The 21,441-nt window shown below is 40.0% G+C and overlaps 1 protein-coding gene across 1 annotated transcript in view; it reads left to right on the top strand.

Moving 5' to 3' along the window:
* The window catches only part of MTMR9 (myotubularin related protein 9), a 57,170-nt gene extending 36,092 nt beyond the window's left edge, over positions 1–21,078 (top strand). Inside the window, exons 4-10 of the mRNA XM_052645128.1 lie at positions 8,679–8,852; positions 10,628–10,845; positions 11,636–11,797; positions 12,547–12,688; positions 15,279–15,499; positions 17,291–17,442; positions 20,915–21,078. Of these exons, the coding sequence (XP_052501088.1) occupies positions 8,679–8,852; positions 10,628–10,845; positions 11,636–11,797; positions 12,547–12,688; positions 15,279–15,499; positions 17,291–17,442; positions 20,915–21,078 (1,233 nt within the window). The remainder of the gene's footprint in view (positions 1–8,678; positions 8,853–10,627; positions 10,846–11,635; positions 11,798–12,546; positions 12,689–15,278; positions 15,500–17,290; positions 17,443–20,914) is intronic.
* The last annotated feature ends 363 nt before the right edge of the window (positions 21,079–21,441 follow it).

The raw sequence follows: 21,441 nt of genomic DNA, 5'->3' as shown, positions 1-21,441 counted from the left end.
TGATATTCCATTGTGTACATGTATATATGTATGCATCACAGCGTCTTTATCCTTTCATCTGTCAGTGGACATCCAAGTGGCTGGTGACTGTCAGTGTGTGCCGTGAACACTGGGGTACGTGTCCTGAATTACGGTTTTCTCAGGGTATATGCCCAGTAGTGGGATTGCTGGGTCATATGGTAGTTTTTACTCCTAGTTTTTAAAGGAATTTCCATACTGTTCTCTGTAGTGGTTGTATCAGTTGACATTCCCACTGAGAGTGCCAGAGGGTTCCCTTTTCTCCACATCTTCTCCAGCATTTGTAGTTTGTGGATTTTTTTGATGATGGCCACTCTGACTGGTGCAAGGTTGATAACCTCACTGTAGTTTTGATTTGCATTTCTCTAATAATGAGCAGTGTTGAGCATCTGTTCATGTTGGTTGGCCATCTGTACGTCTTCTTTAGAGGAATGTTTGCTTGGATCTTTTGCCTGTCTTTTGATCGGGTTGTTTGTTTTTCTGATATTGAGCTGCATGTATATTTTAGATGAATGTCTGTTGGTTGCTTTGTTTGCAGTTATTTTCTCCCATTCTGAGGGTTGTCTCTTTACATTGTTTACAGTTTCTTTTGCTGTGCAGAAGCTTTTAAATTTAATTAGGTCCCATATGCTTATTTTTATTTCCTTTACTCTAGGGAATGGGTCATATCACATCTTCTTTATCCTTTCCTTTGTTGATGACCATTTAGGTTGCTTCCATGTCCTGGCTATTGTAAATAGTGCTTCAGTGAATGTAAACGTGTCTTTTTAAAAAATCAGTTATTCCTGGCTGTGCTGGGTCTTTGTTGCTGCATGTGGGCTTTCTCTAGTTGTGGAGAGTGGCGGCTACTCCTTGGTTGCAGTGTGTGGGTTTCTCGTTGCAGCGGCTTCTCTTGCTGTGGCCCACAGGCTCCAGGGCACAGGGGCTTCAGTAGATGTGGTGCGTGGGTTTAGTTGCCCTGTGGCATATGGAGTCTTCCCAGACTAGGGGTCAAATCTGTGCCCTCTTTGGTAAGCAGACTCTTCACCACTGGACTTCCAGGGAAGTCCTACATGTGTCTTTTTGAGTTATGGTTTTCTCTGGATAAGTACCTGAGAAAGAAGTCAGTGGGGTTTCTGGGTCATATGGTAGTTTATTTCAGTTTTTTAAGGAACCGTCACGTTGTTCTCCATAGCAGCTGTACCAGTTTCTATTTCCAGCAACAGTGTGGGAGGGTTTCCTTTTCTCCACATCTTCCTCATCGTTTGTAGATGATGGCCATTCTGATAGATAAGAGGTAATATCTCACTGTAGTTTGGATTTGTATTTCTCTGATAATTAGTGGTGTTGAGTATCTTTTCATGTGTTGGTTGGCCATCTGTATGTCTTCTTTGGAGAAAGAGCTATTTAGGTCTTGTGCCCATTTTTTGATTGGGTTGTTTTTTTTGTTTGTTTGTTTGTTTTTTATATTGAGCTGCATTTGCAAATATTTTCTCCTACTCTGAGGGCTGTCTTTTCATCTTGTTCATGGTTTCCTTTGCTGTGCAAAAACTTCCAAGTTTCACTAGGTGCCGTTTGTTTACTTTTGTTTTTATTTTCATTACCGTAAGAGATGAATCCAAAGAGATACCGCTGCGAATTATGTCAGAGAGTGTTGTGCCTGTATTTTCCTTGAAGAATTTTATAGTGTCTGGCCTTACATTAAGGTCTTTGATCCATTTTGAGTTTATTTTTGTGAATGGTATTAGGTAGTGTTCTAATATCATTCTTTTCACATAGTTGTCCAGTTTTCCCAGCACCACTTTTTTAAGAGGCTGTTTTTTCTCCATTGTATATTCTTGCCTCCTTTGTCATAAATCAGGTGACCAGATGCACATAGGTTTATCTCTGGGCTTTCCGTCCCTGGAGTTCCACTGGTTTATGTTTCTGGTTTTGTGCCAGGACCATACCCTGTTGATTACTGTAACTTTGTAGTATAGACTGATGTCAGGAAGCCTGACTCCTCCAGTTCCGTTTTTCTTTCTCAAGATTGCTTTGGCTGTTCAGGGTCTTTTGTCTTTCCATACAAATTGTACAACTTTCTGTAGTTCTGTGAAAAATGCTATTGGTAGTTTGATAGGAATTGCAATGAATCTTTAGATTGCTTTGGGTAGTATAGTCATTTTAAAAATATTGATTCTTGAAGTCTAGGAACATGGTATGTATCTCTCTGTTTGTGTCATATTTGATTTCTTTCATTAATATCTTACAGTTTTCTGCATATGGGTGTTTTGCCTCCTTAGGTAGGTTATTCCTAGGTATTTTATTCTTTTTGTTGCAATGTTAAATGGGATTATTTCCTTAATTTCTCTTTCTGATCTTTTATTGTTAGTGTATAGGAATGCAAGAGCTTTTTGTGCATTAATTTTATATCCTGCAACTTTACTAAATTCATTGCTTAGCTCTAGTAGTTTTCTGGTGGCCTCTTTAGGGTTTTCTATGTATAGTGTCATGTCTTCTGCAAACAGTGACAGTTTACTTGTTCTTTTCCAGTTTTTATTCCTTCATTTTTCTTCTCTGATTGCTGTGGCTGGGACTTCCAAGACTATGTTGAAAAGAGTGGCAAGAGTGGACACTCTTGTCTTGCTCCTGGTCTCAGAGGAGATGCCTTCAGTGCTCACCACTGAGGATAATATCTGTTGTGGGTTTGTCATATAGGCCTTTATCATGTTGACGTAGGTCTCTCTATGCCCACTTTCTGAAGAGGTTTTTTTTTTTTTATCATAAATGGGTGTTGAATTTTGTTGAAAGACTTTTCTGCATCTGTTGGGACGACCATGTGGTTTTTATTCTTCTGTTCACATTGTTTGACTGGCATATATTGAAGAATCCTTGCATCCCTAGGATAAATCCCACTTAATCATGGTGTATAATCCTTTTAATGTGTTGTTGGGTTTGGTTTGCTAGTATTTTGTTGAAGATTTTTGCATCTCTGTTCATCAGTGATTTTGGTCTGTAATTTTTTCTTTTCATCTGGTTTTGGTATCAGATGGCCTTGTAGAATGAATCTGGGAGTGTTCCTCCCTCTGCAGTTTTTTAGAAGAGATGCATTTAGAATATAAAGAGACAGATTGAAAATAAATGGGTGGAGAAAATTTGCCATGAAAATAATGAGTATAAAAAAGAAGTTGCTTTATTAATTTCAGACTAAAATGAAAAACTTCAAGACACAGAATATTATAAAATAAAGAGATCATTCCATAATGATAAAATTGATCAGGACAATATAATGATATATATTTTTATAGTCTAAACTGATGAAAATAAAGAAAGTTCTGTGGTCACAGTAGATTGTTTAAACTGCCTTCTCAGCAAGTAACAGAACAACTAGACTAAATAAAACAACAAAATGAGTAGAAAGAGAATCTGAACAGCACCATCTGATGTTCACTGAGTACTACTCCCGACTTCTGCAGAATAAACAGTGTGCAAGAGCACATGGCATTATCCAAGAGAGAACATATGCTGGGCTGTTAAATGAATTTCAAAGGCTTGAAACCATACAGAATATAATCTCTAACCACAGAGGAATTATATTAGAGATCAGTTAGTCCTGGTGGCTCAGATGATAAAAGAGTCTGCCTGCAATGCAGGAGACCCGGATTTGATCCTGGGTTGGGAAGATCTCCTGGAGAAGGGAATGGCAACCCACTTCAGTATTCTTGCCTGGAGAAGTCCGTGGACTGAGAAACCTGGCGAGCTACAGTCCATGGGGTCACAGAGTCGGACACAACTGAGTGACTAGCACACGAGGTATTGAGGAATACCCAGAGTATTTCTAGATTAAAGGAAATGCTCGTAAATAGTCTGTAAATCCGAATGGAAATTAGGAAATATTTTCAGCTGAATGATAATGTCAAAATTTGTAGACTACAGCTAAAGCAGTGTTTAGAGAGACACGATGTTAAAGCACTGATATGAAATAGGAAAAAAGGTCTAATAAGCTCGCCAACTTAAGCTCCAGCTTAAGAAACTGGGGGAAAAAATGAGCAAAGAATGAAAAAATAAAAAAATAAGAGCAGAAATCAATAAAATAACTAGAACTAGTAAGTTTAGCAAGATTGCTTGGTATAAGTGTTCAGGAACGAATTAGTGACACGACTGAGCGACTCAGCACCGCACAGCACAGTCTTAAAACGAATAGAATACTTGGTAAGAAAGTTAAGAAAAGGGCAGGATCTGCACACTGAGAAATACAAAACATTGCTGAGAGAAGTTAAAGGATATCTAAATAAATGGAGATATATGTTCATGGACTGGGAGACCATATGGTTAATAGTGGACGGAGTTCTGTAAGGGACCCAGCAGTGAACATATTAGGCTTTGTGGGGCATGCAGTCTTTGTTGCAGTTACTCCACTCTGTTGTATCATGAAAACATAATACGTCAGTGAGTGAGTGGTGCTGTGTTCCAAAGGTGTTTTATAGGAACACCTGAATTACTGTGTTTCATCTTACTGTATTTCCTAGACGTTGCATTTTGTTCACAGATTGAATGCTTGTGGCAATCCTGTGTCGAGCAAGTCTTTAAGTGCCATTTTTTCCAACAGCTTTTGGTCACTTCATATCGCTCTTGTGTTTTGGTAATTCTCAATATTTTGAATCCTTCACTAGCAGAAAGATTACGACTCACTAAAGGCTCAGATGATGGTTAGCATTTTTTAACAATAAAATATTTAAAATTAAGATAGGTACTTTTTAAATTTTAAAGACATAATGCTGTTGCAAACATAATAAGCTATAGTATAGTGTAAACATAACTTGTACAGGCATTGGGAAGGCAAAAAATGTGTGACTCGCTTTAGGGGACTATTCATTTCATTGCAGTGGTCTTCCAGGCGAGCACTGTCTTCAAGGTATGCCTGCATTTACAAAACAAGTAGGGGACTGGATTTGGGTTGTGGAGTGTAGTTTGCTAATTCTCTCCAAGCTGGTTTATTGATTCAGTGCAGCTTCCTGTCAAAATTCCAGTAGGTGTCTTTGTGGAAATTGTCAAAATTATCCTGAAATTTTTATGAAACTGCAAAGTTACTAGAATGGCCACAACAGCTTTGGGGAAAAAGAAATCTGAACGATTTACAAAACTTACTCTCAGGCTGCAGTCATCAAGAAAATGTGATATATTGCATAAGGATAAATTTAGTGATACATGGAACAGAACAGAAGGTTAAAAAGGAACTCTTGCCTCTGCGATCAGTTTTTGCCAAAGGTGCTTAGACAATTCTCTAGATAAAGGATAGTTTTTTCAACTAATGGCATTGGAACAATTGGATGTAAAAAAGATAGATCTAAACTTTTATTTCACAAAAAATAACTGAAAATATAGACCAAAACATAAGAGCTAAAGGTGTAAAACTTCTTGAAGAAAGTACAGGAGAAAATCTTTATGACCCCTGACTAGGCAAAGATTTCTTAGGCATAACACTAAAAGTGAATGAAAGCAGATGGTGATTCCTACTGTTGGGTGTGGATGGAGAGGTATAGACTGTAAAAATGTACTAGGAATTTTTGCAAAAGATGATTGAAATGTTTATCTTGATTGTGGTGGTGTTTTCTGGGTGGGTACAGCCGTCAAGAGTCATAAAATCGTGTCCTCTAAATGGATCTAGTTTATTTTTCATATAAAATAGTAAAATCTCAGTAAAGTTGACTTAAAAGAAGAGAAAAGAATAACTTGATGTAAACGTTAGGTGGCTGATTAGAGATAACTAAAAATGATAATCTAGTGATCTGGAATATAGATACTCAAACAGGACAGAGAAAGAAGGAAGATGGAAGAAATGATAGAGAAGGTAGATGCATGCATGGATGGTAAAAGAAGAAGGTTCAATATTTAGCAAATGGAAATTCAAGAAGATAATAGAGAAGTTGTAAGAAAGGCAGCATTGAAATAGATGGTAGTGGAGATGGTCATCTTCAAAATCAGAAAGTCACAAAGCCTTAGACTAAGGTATCCCAGCAAATACCACATGGGATAATGAAAAGGAAGTCTTAGACATACTGATTTCTGCTATCGAACAGTAAGGCAAAGAGATATCACAAAATTAACCAAAGAGAAAAGACAAATTACATATGTGGTAAGACAAAATTAGAAGAGAAAAAACAGTTTGAATAAATTAAGCATTTGTTCATGATAAAAGCTCTTAGCAGAGTTGAATTTGAAGGGAATTTATTTAATCTAATAAAGGGTAACTACAAAAGTAAAAACATACAAAAAGCAAATCTTTCATTATTCCCTGTAAGTTCAAGAGTGAGACAAAGATTTGCTCACCATCATACACCTAGCTGAGGAAGTCAAGAAGGGAAAATAAAAGGTATAAGGATTGAAATGAAGAAACAAATTGCTATTAGTTGTTGATTATATGTTTCTGTACATAGGAAACTGAAAGAATCTTGAAACTGTATGCATTTCTCTACACCAGACACAAATTTGAAGACATACAACTAAAATGCATTAAAAAATAAGGTTCCTAGGAAAAGATATGCAGGATGTTTATTGAGAGAATTTTATAACTTTATTGAAAAAAATGAAGATTTAAAAGTGGAAGGATACTATGCCCATAGACAAGGAAATTAGATATTATAAAGATGTCATTGTTTCCAAATCAGTCTATATAGTCAGTGCCATCTTACTAAAATCCCAGTGGGATTTTACATGGAATTTGATAGAAAGTTACATTAAAGGGGCAAAGGATCAAGGGAAACCAAGAGTCTCTTGAAGAACAAGAAGGAAGGAAGAGGATATAGGAGACTTGGCCTACTAAATGCCAAGCTTATTCTAAAAGCCGGAGACTCACTGCAGCTAGACCAGTGGGACGGATACAGGCCCCACCGTGTGTGGAAAGTTACTAGGAGGTTTGACACAAGTGGTATTGCAGGTCAGTGAAGAACCACGGCGTTCTCTAGAGCAGGAAACCAGTAAGGAATGCCTAATAGTAAAAACACTCAAAATCAATAAAAATCTACGAGTTAAAAATGGTTCCTCTGGGGAAGGAGAATTAGATGATAGATTAGCAGAATACTTTCTTAGTATTAAGCGGTTATTGCTTTAAGAATGCTGTTAACAGGCTTTCCTCATTTTTTCTCCTTTTTTAAATAACAGAAATGAGCAAGGGATTTGATGGAGATAGTGGCATTATTCTGTTCTGGTTAAGTATTATCTGGAGTTGCAGTCTTCTTATTGCTATACTTTAAGAGTACCATTAATAAAGTAAATGGTACCCAGATAAGAATGAATGAGAATAATTAATATATTTAATTTGGATAATAGAAAACTAAAGGAGAATCAGCTATCTTTCATATATTCCATAGGCTGCTGTGTGAAATAGGGAACTTGTACTGAAATCATGGTTGAAAAATAAAATACAGGAAGTTACTGAGCAATAAATTTTCCTCAATATGAGGAAGAACTTTCCAGAAACTAGGGATATTTCTTTGTTTTGAAAAATTATTGACTCTTTTAGAAAGTATCTTTTAAATTAATAATGTGCATAAGTTTGAACAGTGAAAACATTTAATTAAAAATGTTACTGCATCTTCTAAAAGGTTTTTTCAAATACATTTACAGTATATCAAGGGGCTTCCTCAGTGGCTCAGCAGTAAAGAATCCACCTGCAGAGGGGGAGACATAGAAGACTCAAGTTCAATCCCAGGGTTGGAAAGAGCCCCTGGAGTAGGAAGTCCCCACTCTTGACAGGTTCCTCTTTTCCATGGACAGAGGAACTTGGCAGGCTGTAGTCCATAGGGTTGCAGAGAGTCAGACACAACCGAGCAGGACCACGAGCACAGTGTATTAGACATGCTTTGGCTTATCCTCCTGATACTACGGCCCGTGGCCAGTATGTTAGGCTAACTCTGACTTACAGGAAAATATCAAAACTTTCATGCAAAAAGCTTTTTACATTCTTGAAGTGGCTTTCATTTTTCATGTTAGAAGTAAGTGTCATTTGATCGTTTTATATTGTGTACTTTTGATCCTTAGCTTGCTGAGTTTGAAATTATTTCACTGACTCATAAGTATAATCTTTCTTAGTAGTAAGCTGTTATTGCTTGAAGAATGATGTTAACAGTCTTTCCTCATTTTTCCTCCTTTGTTAAACAGCAGAAATGAGCAAGGGATTTGATATAGATAGTAGCACTATTCTGCTCTGGTCAAGCATTATCTGGAGTGGCTGCTATAGTTGCTGTAGTTCCTGTCGCTGTACTTTAAGGGTACCATTGGTGCCCAGACAAGAATGAATGAGATGATGTTCATGAATATGATTAATATATTTAATTTGGATAATAGAAAACTAAAGGAGAATCAGCTATCTTTCATATATGCCATTGGCTGCCTTGTGAAATAGGGAAATCATGGGTAAAAAAAAAGAAAGAGGAAGTTACAGAGCAATAAATGTTGCTCAATATGACGAAGAACTTTTTAGGAGCTAGTGATACTTAGCCCTGTAAGAAGCTGGCTCTGAAGAATGGAGCTCGTGTTTTCTGAGTGTTTAAGGAAGGGCTAGGTGTCCTCCTATTAAACTCCTGTGAGATGGTGTCTTCATTGTATGAAAATGAATCTCTAAGCTCCTTTAATAGAAGTTTTTAGATTATTTTGTGAGATTGAGGTACCTGCTTAGCTTTAAAGTATTTTGTGTCTTTCAGAGCAGTGAATGGAGGTTAAGCTATGTCAATAAGGAGTTTGCTGCGTGCCCCTCTTACCCGCCAGCTGTCATAGTCCCCAAAGCCGTCGACGATGAGGCACTTCGGAAGGTAGCCACATTCCGCCATGGAGGCCGCTTCCCAGTTCTCAGCTATTACCATAAAAAGAATGGCATGGTAAGTGAACAGTAAATACTGCTCCGCGGTCAACTGGAAGATTTGGTTTGAGGTTCTTAGAACTGTTCACCTTTTCTGTGTACCTGTTCACTGAAGTGATTAGTCTCTCCTGCCAGGAATTTTACTTCTGTTTAAACTTTTGGGAATCAGGAGTAGAATGTTTTCTGTGATCAGGATATGACTTTGAATTCTTTCCATAATGCTGCTTAGCCTTAGAAAAGCCCAGGAACGTTTATCTTCAGGACTCAGGACAAAGGACACTAATGTTATCTGATACTGAATATGACACTCTTTGGTAGAAAATAAAGTTCTCTGACTGGAATAATGGTATGACTCGTTTTTTCCACACCCCTGGCTGTGCCTTGCAGCACGTGGGGTCTCCATTCTCCCAACCAGGGACTGAACCTGCACCCTGTGCAGTGGACGCTCCGAGTGCTACCCACTGGACTACGGGGGAGGCCCTATGATACTTTAATTATTCTCACCAGACTGCAGACATTTTTATTTTCAAAAGGGAGACGAGTGACACATTATCATTAATCACAACTTAAGTAAATACAGGAGTCGACCATTGAATAGGCAGGTGTTCATTGTGTATTTGTTTCCTAAATATCTTCTGAATTCATTTTTCTCCTTGTGTTTTCTCTCAGTCAGTAAACTCTGCTTCTCATTTTGCATCCAGTAGTAAATTAGTGAAAAAGTTATAGCTGTTTTCCTTTTTCCTCTGAATTGTGATATTTAGGATAAAGAGATTTTTTTTAATTAGGTCACCTATCTTGTTTGCTGAGCAGTATTTCTCTTCAACTAGGGTTCACCATAAAGCATTTTAACAACTCAAAATATATTATTGTTCAGTTACATGGTAAATGCAGTCAGAGAGTTTGCCATTCTGGATGACCTTCCTTATGTTAAATTTCAAAGTAGTTAAGATAACAGTATATATTATGGGATGAGATTAAAATAATTCCAGACCATTCACCAGGGAAGAGATCAGTATAATAGATGTTGCTTTCTTGAGAAAAGTATCAAATAACTAAGATCTTATGGAAAAACCCAAAGGAGCTTTCTGACCAACCTAGTATATAGTTGTTGGTCTTTGGAAATGAGTGGTTAAGTCCTGGAATGTTGAAAGAGAGCCACTGGAGAATAAAGAATAGATAACAAGTAGCTTTCAAGACATTGAAAATGATTCCCAAAGCAAGCTTAATAGTGTATAACCTTTTTAATTTTACCACTGGTTCCTTTTCTCTTTATAATTCTTGATAAAATCTGCCAACCCTAAGTTTACGTAGCTGAAGCGAAAGTTTCCTGGTGTCTAGGCCATTATTATTGTCTTAATTACGGGCCTGGATCTACTGGATGACTGATTCACTGACTAAGTGAACTATAATATTCGATCTTAAAGAGGAACTATATTATGTGAAAGTATTTTGAGACAGTGGGAAGAAAAATCATGTAAGAATGCCAAGTCTTTCTAAATTCCATATATATGCGTTAGTATTGATGTATGGCAAAACCAATACAATATTGTAAAGTAATTAGCCTCCAATTAAAATAAATAAATAAAAAAAAAAGAATGCCAAGTCTTATTTTTGTTTTACTGTTTTTAAACTGTTGTTAATACGTAGAAATATTTCTTTGTTTCAGGATTGAATTCATTCTGAAATGACACACAACTGTTTTTGGAGACATTCTTAATCTAGCTTAATTCATTTCTGTTTTCAGAAACTTCGAAAGCAGCTATTACTAAATTTTAGACTCTGTTATCCTTGCAGGTTATTATGCGAAGTGGTCAGCCACTCACTGGCACAAATGGGAGGCGCTGCAAAGAGGATGAGAAGCTGATAAATGCCACCCTCAGGGCAGGAAAGCGTGGCTACATCATTGATACTCGGCCTCTGAATGTAGCTCAGCAGGCTAGAGCCAAAGGAGGCGGCTTTGAGCAAGAAGCTCATTATCCCCAGTGGAGGCGGATTCACAAGTCCATTGAGAGGTAAAAGATTCAGGAGACAGTATGGACTCTTATTTGAAGCTAATCAGAGTGGGTGAGCTCTTAGCTGTTGGAAGATCACAAGTTTTCAAAGGAGCCTTCATATTAGCTTGAGTCAAAAACTGGCTGGGTATCTTGCCCTTGTGTTCTGTGAGATAAGCAGAAAACTCGTGGTAGATGCTCACAAGTGAGTTTTAGTCGAACAGCATTTTTGCCTCTCTTAGCTCTGAAATTTCATCACATGAGATCTCCTCTGCTTTAGATCAGTGGTCACCAAACCTCCTGAAAAGAGATGCTACAGACCAACTACATTTTCCTAAGTCAAAAATACTTAGACATTTAATTTCCCCATACCCCCTTAACTTCCACATCTTGTTTCCTCCACCTGTATCATCTCATTTATGCTTGCAGTTAATGGTTTAAAATTGCTTCTGGGAGGGTGAAGGGGTGGGAGTTGGAACTAATAATTCGATCTGAGCTGGCCTTGGGTTCTCTGTTTTAGGTGTCCAGAGTGAGCCCATGGGAGTAGGGTGCTGATGTCAGGGGCGCTGTCTCTGACCGGTCACAAAGTGCACGGCTCTGACGCTCTCCCCAGTCAGATAATTTTAAATATTAGTTTCATAATCCTAAACCCTATAAATTATTACATAGCAAGGTAAATATTTTTAGAGTATTTTGAGCTGCTCTTGCTCTTGGATATACTGGAGGCTGAGTTTTTTATTTGGTTTCTTCCTTCATTGTTCTGTCTTCTGTTATTTTTTTCTTCTTATTTACTTTTTCTTATTTCTCAAAGGTATCACATTCTTCAGGAGAGCTTAATCAAACTCGTGGAATCTTGTAATGACCAAACACAAAACATGGACCGATGGCTCAGTAAATTGGAGGCCTCCAACTGGCTGACTCACATCAAAGAGATTCTGACAACTGCCTGCCTGGCTGCGCAGTGTCTTGACAGGTAAGTACTAGGGTTCTGGTGTGGGGAGCTCCTGCCAACTAGGCTTGCTTCCGTCCAGACCTGTGTTTATGTATCGGGTTACCATGTGTGTCTGTTCTGTAACTTACGTTCGTTGTTGTTTAGTTGCTAAAGTCATGTCCAATCCTTTGCAACCCCATGGACTGTAGCATGCCAGAGTCCTCTGTTCGTGGGATTTCCCAGGCAAGAATACTGGGGTGGGTTGCCATTTCCTTCTCCAGGGGATCTTCCCGACCCAAGGGTTGAACCTGCATCTCCTGCCTTGGCAGGCAGATTCTTTACCACTGAACCACCAGAGAAGTCCATCTTATGTTCACATTATTTTATAAGATAGTCAATGCCATTCAGTACCGGTGACATTTATGTGAAGAGTCTGGCATTTAATTGTTAATGTACATACACATGTCATCCATGACACAGATTTTTTAAGTACTCAAGGACCTATGTTTTTCTATACAAATCCTTAAGTTGTGAATCTAACAATTTCTATTTTCTTAAACTGAAAAATAATGAAGTTTCAGAGAGCTCTTGCCCTGTGAAACTTTGGACTTACCATGCTTTCATATTTTCCCCATGGGAAGCTCTCTTCATGTACCTTATTTAGATCTGAACCTACCAGACAGAGCAGAATGCAAAAGGCTTTCAACTGTTACTCTCAAGAAATGTTTATTATTAGCAGTCAGTTGACAGTGCTGGGAGTGTCCCATTAGTTCTCTGGATTTTCCTTACAGGGAAGGAGCATCCATACTGGTCCATGGAACAGAAGGAACTGATTCCACACTTCAGGTTACCTCCCTGGCCCAGATCATCTTGGAACCAAGAAGCAGGACCATCCGAGGCTTTGAGGCCTTAATAGAAAGAGAGTGGCTGCAGGTGAGAAAAGCTGTTCTGTGCACAGAGGAGCTACTCGTAATTGATGTTTGATCCTGGTTTGTGGGAATGGATACATGAAACTTTGATGGCTTCAGCCGTTCACTTTTCTGGGGGACAGCTCCTCTATCTTCCTCTTAGTAAATGTCTGGGATCTTTACTGCCTCTCCGTTTTTGTCTCCCTCTTTGCTCGTATTGTTCGTTTGGCACTTTATTCCCCTAACAAACGCTTGTTAGTTGTCTGTTGTTACCCAGAGGGAAACACAGAGAGTGTAAAGCATGGTCTTGTCTCACAGAGCCTAGTCTGTTTAGAGGTAAAAGACACAGACCAGCGTGTGAGGAGGAGTGGGGACTTGTAAGCAGGAAGCGTGTGCTTCAGCGCTTCCTGTCTTCTCACCTGGCCCCATCCTGCCTTCTCCCCCAGCCAGGCGGAAGCCCTTCTCACCCTGTGAGACCCAGCTCGCTGTCGCTTCATGGAGTCTTTGGGACCCTAACTTCCTCCACAGATAAAGCTGATCCCTTCTGTCTTCTCACCTGGCCCCATCCTGCCTTCTCCCCCAGCCAGGCGGAAGCCCTTCTCACCCTGTAAGACCCAGCTCACTGTCGCTTCATGGAGTCTTTGGGACCCTAACTTCTTCCACAGATAAAGTTCATCCATTCTTGTCACGCTTTGTTTCCCGAACTAGACCCAAGTACGGTGATGTCTTTGAGTTCAGACAGCCTTGCCAAGTGCAGCTTTTACTCCTTGGACACAGCACAGTGCTGGCCTATGAGATGCTGAAGGGCAGCTAAAATAAAGGTCTCGTAAAATAGACGGAAATCCTCCAAGCTAGAGATTAATTCAGATGTTTGTGCACTGTGTCACTTAGTATATAACTGTGATTGAAAGCAAATGTTTAGATATAACTTGGAAGGAGAATTCTCTCTCTTCTAGCCCTTCCAGTTACAATCCATGTTTATTATGTGTTAATGCTGTTGTGTTTACCACATCCACCCACCCTGACAGCGGTCCTTTAAGTCAGACCATCCTAAGTATATGGTGATCTTACACAGCTACATTCCTTGTGAGCATAGCAAACAAATGCGCATGATTTCTGTGTGTGCTCATCCGTGTCCGACTCTTTGTGATCCCATGGACTGAGGCCACTTGCCAGGCTTCTCTGTCTACGGGATTTCCCAGGAAAGAATATTGGAGTGGGCTGCCATTAAAGATCCAAAGATAAAACAAGTCTGTGAAATACCTAGAAGGATGTGATTGCGGGGATAACATCAATACTCAGGTTCTGGGTAGGCCAGAGAGCCAAATGATTTGAAAATTTCCTTTGGTCAGTAGATGGCAGACTCTTCAGTTCTTTTGTTGAGAAGAGGGAAACTAAGGAGAGCTTTGTCTCTAATATAAAAGTATTCCTACAGATGTCTTCATGACAGTAACTTCTTTTCATATGTTCAGTTCAGTTCAGTCGCTCAGTCGTGTCTGACTCTTTGTGACCCCATGGACTGCAGTATACCAGGCTCTGCCAACTGCCAGAGTTTACTCAAACTCATGTCCATTAAGTCGGTGATGCCATCCAATCATCTCATCCTCTGTTGGCCCCTTCTCCTCCTGCCTTCAATCTTTCCCAGCATCAGGGTCTTTTCAAATGAGTCAGTTCTTCCCATCAGGTGGCCAAATTATTGGAGTTTCAGCTTCAGCATCAGTCCTCCCAATGAATATTTAGGACTGATTTCCTTTAGGATGGACTGGTTGGATCTCCTTGCAGTGCAAGGGACTCTCAAGGGTCTTCTCCAGCACCACAGTTCAAAAGCATCAATTCTTCGACGTACGTGACTACTGAGAAAACCATAGCTTTGACTAGATGGACCTTTGTTGGCAAAGTAATGTCTCTGCTTTTTGTCATGCTGTCTAGGTTGGTCATAACTTTTCTTCCAAGGAGCAAGCATCTTTTAATTTCATGGCTGCAGTCACCATCTGCAGTAATTTTGGAGCCCCGCAAAATAAAGTCTGTCACAGTTTCCACTGTTTCCCCATCTATTTGCCATGAAGTGATGGGACCAGATGCCATGATCTTAGTTTTCTGAAGACGACTTAATATCAGGAGTGACCTCATGAAATCTGTCAATGAGAAACCCGTATTTATCTTTATGTAGTGGTGAGGTTTATGGAGCTTACTCCAGGCTACAGCACTCTGGCTGGATAGAAGGGGAGAGCTGACCTTTGTTTTGTACCTGCAGAACTTAACGTTTTTTGACTTTGCTCCAGATTTCACCAACCTAGTAAGATTATATTATGTTTATTATTACAGAAGTCCATTATTCTATTTGATATTCCAAGAACAACCACAGCTCTTATGGCTAACTGTGTAGCCTTGTTAAGTTCTGGGATGGCCAAACATTTCGAGTTTTTCCAAACTTTTTGGTCAGCCCGATATTTGGAAATCGTGTCTTTTCCCTTAGTTGAAGGTTGTCTATCTGTCACCCAAATCATAGGATGTTCTGTGTAATAGTGTTGTTGCAGCTGTGTGAAACTGTTAATAACATGCCGTAATGTGGTCTCACTGGGATATGACTGCCACCTTTCCACCTTCCCTCGTAGGCTGGTCACCCATTCCAGCAGCGCTGTGCACAGTCAGCCTACTGCAACAGCAAGCAGAAGTGGGAGGCACCTGTGTTTCTTCTCTTCTTGGACTGTGTGTGGCAGATACTTCGTCAGTTCCCTTGTTCTTTCGAATTCAATGAGAATTTCCTCATCATGCTCTTTGAGCATGCCTATGCCTCACAGTTTGGAACATTTCTGGGCAACAATGAAAGTGAAAGGTGGGTACACTGTTCACGTGGGGGCCATTTTCAGTCGTTTTGGTTATTTCCTAAAAGAGACGAGGATTCACTTCTGCGTTAACGTTATCGATATTTAAAAGATGGTGGTGGTCACCGTCAGCATGGCTGAGAGCCCTTCTGTATGAGTCCGGATGCTGCATGCTTATTACGAGCCTGTCACGTGCTAGATGGGAGCATATCCTAGATTTTGTTCCGTTAGATTAGAATGAGTCCACACACTGATTAAAAAGCTTGGAGTAAACTAAGCAACCATTAAGATGTTACTTTCCTTTTATAAGAATATAGTATGTGACACCTGTAAGAAGCTTAAATGTATAATCTAATTCTACCTTCCATGCAGTTTCATAGAGTAAAAAGGTAATATCCAGAGAAGTTAATGATCGTCCAGGGACACCCAGCCATTTGGCCACCAGAAGTATGGCCACAGTACAGGTCTTCCTGCTCCTGTTCTCTCTCGATTGTGTCTCTCATACCAAGAAACTGTCCTCAGGCCCAGAGTGCGAGTCTCGCTTCATAGCCCAGGCGCCATCAAGTGTGTAGGGTTAATTAGAAGATTCATATCAGAATGATCATTAAAAGATGCTTAACTGGTCATCTTCTCATTTGGGTTCAATCTAAGGGCTTCCTCTGCGTGAGAGACAGGATTGGTCTCTTGACTGGTAGCTGGCATCGTGTAGCTGAATAATAAATGTAAACAATTAACAGTCGTCACAAAAGAATGGAATCACTGAGTCTTTACCAGTTTAAAATTCAAGCAATACATTTTTCTTTCTTTTTTACTTTAAAGCTGAATTGGCAAATATTTCAATATTAGATTTTCTTATAGATTCTTGTGGGGGAAAATTTAGAACTATTTGCTCTAGGAAATTCTGTCACCATAGTTTTCTCATTGTGTTTTGGCGACAGTTAACTGAAGCCACACGGTTCACATGATCAGTTTGACTAATTGGTGTGTTTATGTTTTATACTGCTCTGTATCCCAAGGGTATTTGCTCTGAGTGTTTTCTTTGATGATAGTATGGAGCTGAGATAGGATTAACTTGTTCAAGTTGAAATGTCTTACTATACTGCTTGTCGCACCACAGGCCAATAAACTGAGACAAGTTGTCGGGGCAAAGACTAGCAACTTTATTAGGAAAGCCAACAGAGCAGGAAGATGGTGTATTAGTGTCCCAAAGAAGCGTCTTGCCTGGGTGTGGATGCTGGGAACTTTTATAAAACAAAGGGGGGGAGCTAAGGAGGCAAAGTTGTAAAAAGTGACTTGTTTGAAATGTTTCCTGGTTCCTGCCAGATTTGGGAGGGGATGTGTTAACTTCTTTTCTGCAGCCATTCACTGGTGAGCCTGGTAAGGATGTTTCCTGGGAGCAAAACGAATATATTTTAGCTGAGCATTCAGACATGGAGGCAGGGTTCCCAGAGATGGGCCATTATGTATGCCTCAAGCTATAAGCAGCATCCTTTTAGTGATTAACTTGTGGCAAAAGGAATCGAATACAAAAATTAAAGTAAAAGAAACAGATCCAATACGGAGCCAGATTTATTTACTCGTTATAGGTCTGTTGAGATTTTCTGTTTCTTCAGTTTAGCTAATTGTTGACAGTTAAAAATGCTGAGAAATATTTCAATTTGACAGCATTTTGTTCCTCTGCTAAAAAGTCTTGTGTTCTGCCTTCCAATGTACAGAGAAAAGAAATGGTCCTAATAGAAGCAGCATTTAATAGTGGTTATCATAAATTAATTGGTTTAACAGCAGTTTTCTTTCTTGATCAGATGTAAGTTGAAGCTGCAGCAGAAAACGATGTCTCTGTGGTCCTGGGTCAACCGGCCCAGTGAACTGAGTAAGTTCACCAACCCTCTCTTTGAAGCCAACAACCTTGTCATCTGGCCCTCTGTTGCTCCACAGAGTCTTCAGCTCTGGGAGGGTAAGTCAAGCATCCTTTGCAAACCCTTTATTGATAGTCCAGGATGTTCTCTTGACTGCCTGTGGGTATAAGCGTAAATGGATACTGCTGTTTATATCAGATATTTTCTCAAGATAAGAAGGTACATTACTTCTTTTTATTGTGATAAAAACACAAAATTTACCAACGTAATACTTAATTGTACACAGAGATGGTCAAGTGTATCACGTTGTTGTGAAACAGGTCTCCAGAACTTTTCTTCCTGTAACTTGACGACTCTACCCATTGAACAGCAGCTTCTCAGAGTTCCTGTCCAGCCCCAGGCAACCACCACTCTGCTTACTCCTGCTGCCTCATCTAAGTGGATCCAAACAGTGTTTGTCCTTTTGTGACTGCATTTTTCACTGAACGTAATTATTGTGCTCAAGGCTTATCCATGTAGTAGCGTGTGATGGGATTTCCTTTTTAAGGCTGAGTAATTTTTCATTGTGTGTACATTTGGCTTATTCACTCATATGTCAAAGGACACCTAGGTTGCCTCTACGTTTTGGCCCACAGGCATGCAAATATCCCTTCAGGACCCTGCTTTTGATGCTGGAATTGCTGGATCATACAGTAATTCTATGTTCAATGTTTTGAAGAACAGCCATACTGTCTTCCATAACACTCATACCATTTTACAACCCCATCAGCCGTGGACGAGGGTTGCAGTTTCTTCACATCTTCGTCGATACTTCTTTCCTGTTTCTCCCCCCATCTTTGATAGGTCATCCTGATGGGGGTGAGGGAAAGTACATTACTTTCTGTGTAAGAAAGTGATGGATAGTTGGGACAGGAATAAACTGTAAGCTCTGAAGAGATGCTTTCTGTTCTCTTTATCAGCTAGTCTTTAGGACAGATTCTTCTGTTAAACGCTGTTGAAGGGTTAATGAGCTAGTCCATTTTAGTAAGATTCCATAAAATGTACATAATGTCATCCATCAAGGTGGTGATGCAGATGTCTTGTTTAAGTGGAATAATCCCGACCTGATTTTCATGTCTAAAGAAGAGTTTTTACCTGCCTTGCTTTCAGATTCTGAAGCTTATCTCCTTAAATACTCAGTGCAGTCAGTTCAGTCGCTCAGTAGTGTCTGACTCATTGCAACCCCATGGACTGCAGCATGCCAGGCTTCCCTGTCCATCACCAACTCCTGGAGCTTGCTCAAACTCATGTGCATTGAGTTGGTGATGCCACCCAACCATCTCATCCAACTCTGTTGCCCCTTCTTCTCCTGCCTTCAATCTTTCCCAGCGTCAGTCTTTTCCCATGAGTCAGTTCTTCGCATACCTTAAATACTAAAGCTTGTTTTTTAAAAAATTACCAAAAACCTATCTAAAATATATTATCTATTCGTTACACAAAGGGTATAACATACCATTTAATTTCTTTTTAATCAATTTGAAGGTGGTTTTGGAGAAGGCAATGGCACCCCCAACTCTAGTACTCTTGCCTGGAAAATCCCATGGACAGAGGTGCCTGGTAGGCTGCAGTCCATGGGGTCTCGAAGAGTCGGACACGACTGAGCGGCTTCACTTTCACTTTTCACTTTCATGCATTGGAGAAGGAAATGGCAACCCACTCCAGTGTTCTTGCCTGGAGAATCCCAGGGATGGGGAAGCCTGGTGGGCTGCCATCTCTGGGGTTGCAGAGAGTCAGACACGACTGAAGCGACTTAGCAGCAGCAGCAGCAAGTACATTTTTAGTCATCTTTATGTTAAACAAGGGCATACATACAGGAATGGCAGCTGTTTGGTAAACTCAAGTACCGTCCACGTCCGTTATTTTACTGTGTTCTCCTGTGTGAGACTCCCAAGGGCAAGTCTTTTGTGGGAACTGTCTGCCCACTTTATGTGTGAGGGGGCTCGGGTTGCCTTCCTTTCTGGGGTTGACACGGAGCCTGTCTCTGTCACCTCTCCGGCTGTCAGCTCTCCTGGCTTGTTCTGCATGGGATATCTGTCATTAGCTGCCTCCTTCCCGCTCAGCCTATGCTTCTAATCTTACCGGTTGAGGTGTCCCATGTTTGGCCCTGTGGGAAAGTGGCCTCAACCTTAGAGCCTCCCGGGGCTCTGAGCCTCCGCTCACTGTTTCTCCTTACTCGTGTAGTCAGTCACAGGTACAGGAGAAGTGACCGCTTAAATGAGAGACAACAGCTCTAGTTCTTGTTCAGGAACTCTGAGACAGTTTACCTAAAAGCCACTGTCATGTTTAATAACAGAAATGAGAAGCTAGTTATTTGGGAGGAAAGGCAAACTTGAGAGCCAGATGGCTCCTGAAGGACAGTTTAACTGGTTTTTACAAAACCTCATTGAAAGTTCAGGGATTCAGTGATAAAAGAAGACTTCTCACATGGATGTGCTCCTGCTGCCCCTTTAAGGACAAGGTTTCCCTGTATGTTTAGTGCCTCCTCAGCTTAGAACGGGATGAAGTGCTAAGCTGGATAAAAATGCTCTCATGGTAAGTACATGCATTGTAGACCACCACCACTGTGGCCTTAAATGTCTCTCTGCTGTTTATGTCTGCACCGAAGTTAACCATTAACAGTAAGTAACTCCTGTACTGAACAGGATTTTGAAAATACATGCAATAGAAAAGTCAACAAGGTCGGCCTTTAGTCTCTGTTTCTATCTCCCTTCTTTGATAAGAATGTAAGTAGTATCCGGACACATACAGAGGGACTCTCTAGGGTGCATGGCAGTTTGGTTTATGGAAAGTGTTCTGATAACTCATAAAAATCGTTGTGAATGTACCAGCTACTGGTAAGTTCGTTGCTACTGGTACATGCATGCTGCAGTCTGGAAGTATTTGTACCTCCTGACTTGAATATGTTTGAGCCATCACTTTGAGCTGGTATCAATAACATATATGTATGTACAGGAGAAAATGTCTTTTTATCCATAATAAAAGGATAATTAATGTTATCTGGGGGAAAAAGCAGTTGCCTACAGAACTGGAAGACGGTCTGTTAAGAAACAGAGAGGGAGAGAGTGCTGAAGTTCCCGCTTCTTAAACGATTTGTGTGGCCCTGCTTTTGCTCTAACTGCCACTTTTCCTCTGAAAACGATTCCACACCTATAGGAGGTCTTATAGGTCTGGATAAAGTTCTGTAATTGTTTAAAAAAAAGAATATTTGTATTGTGAAACTGTGACGTTTATGGCATTGTAAATGATTAGTTTGTATTCCTGAATATAACCTGCATTTTGATCTATTTCATAATGTTATGGGATTTTTTTGAATAACAGGCACATACATGGTGACTTCTTGTACACTATTCAACTGTACTCTTTCAGTACCTCAGATTGCTGTACATTTTAGAGTATAATAAAACACAGATGTGAATTGTGAAAAAAGAAGAGGCTTATAAGACATGGGATTATGTATTAACCACAGCAAGTATAATGCTAACCCATGGTGTGCATCTTTTCCCCTCTGTTCTTCTTTCGTGGATTCAATAGGTATTTTTTTACGCTGGAACAGATCCTCCAAGTATTTGGATGAAGCATATGAAGAAATGGTTAACATCATAGAATACAACAAGGAATTGCAAGCGAAAGTAAATCTCCTTAGGAGGCAGTTGGCAGAACTGGAGACTGAGGATGGGGTGCAGGAGAGCCCCTGAACCCTACCCACCGCAGCCCTTGCAGGACCGTGCAGAGTGGTAGCCCACCTCTGTCTCCTCTGCCCTCAGTTCACCGTCACACGTTCGGCCTTGAACATAAGGCTTTAGAAGTGAGAACCTTCTAATGTAATGGACTCCTCAATACTTTATGAATGAAACTTACTATAATTACTCATGTTACACGTGGCCTGTTGGGGCTCTTCACTTTGGGAGCAGGAAGGAGGTGCTAGTCATTTTATGTGAAACAGGTGACCTATATATTTTATGCCATTTGTGTTATACACCATTTCATTGTAAGCTTTTCTCTGCATCTACTTTGTAAACAGTGCTCCAGACCAGTGAAGGATATGACTATTCTCTTTA

The sequence above is a fragment of the Budorcas taxicolor genome, chromosome 8 (assembly GCF_023091745.1).
Source record: "Budorcas taxicolor isolate Tak-1 chromosome 8, Takin1.1, whole genome shotgun sequence".
Taxonomy (NCBI): Eukaryota; Metazoa; Chordata; class Mammalia; order Artiodactyla; family Bovidae; genus Budorcas; species Budorcas taxicolor.
The sequence above is the reverse complement of the archived record's forward strand: the minus strand, read 5'-3'. Positions and strand labels throughout refer to the sequence as shown.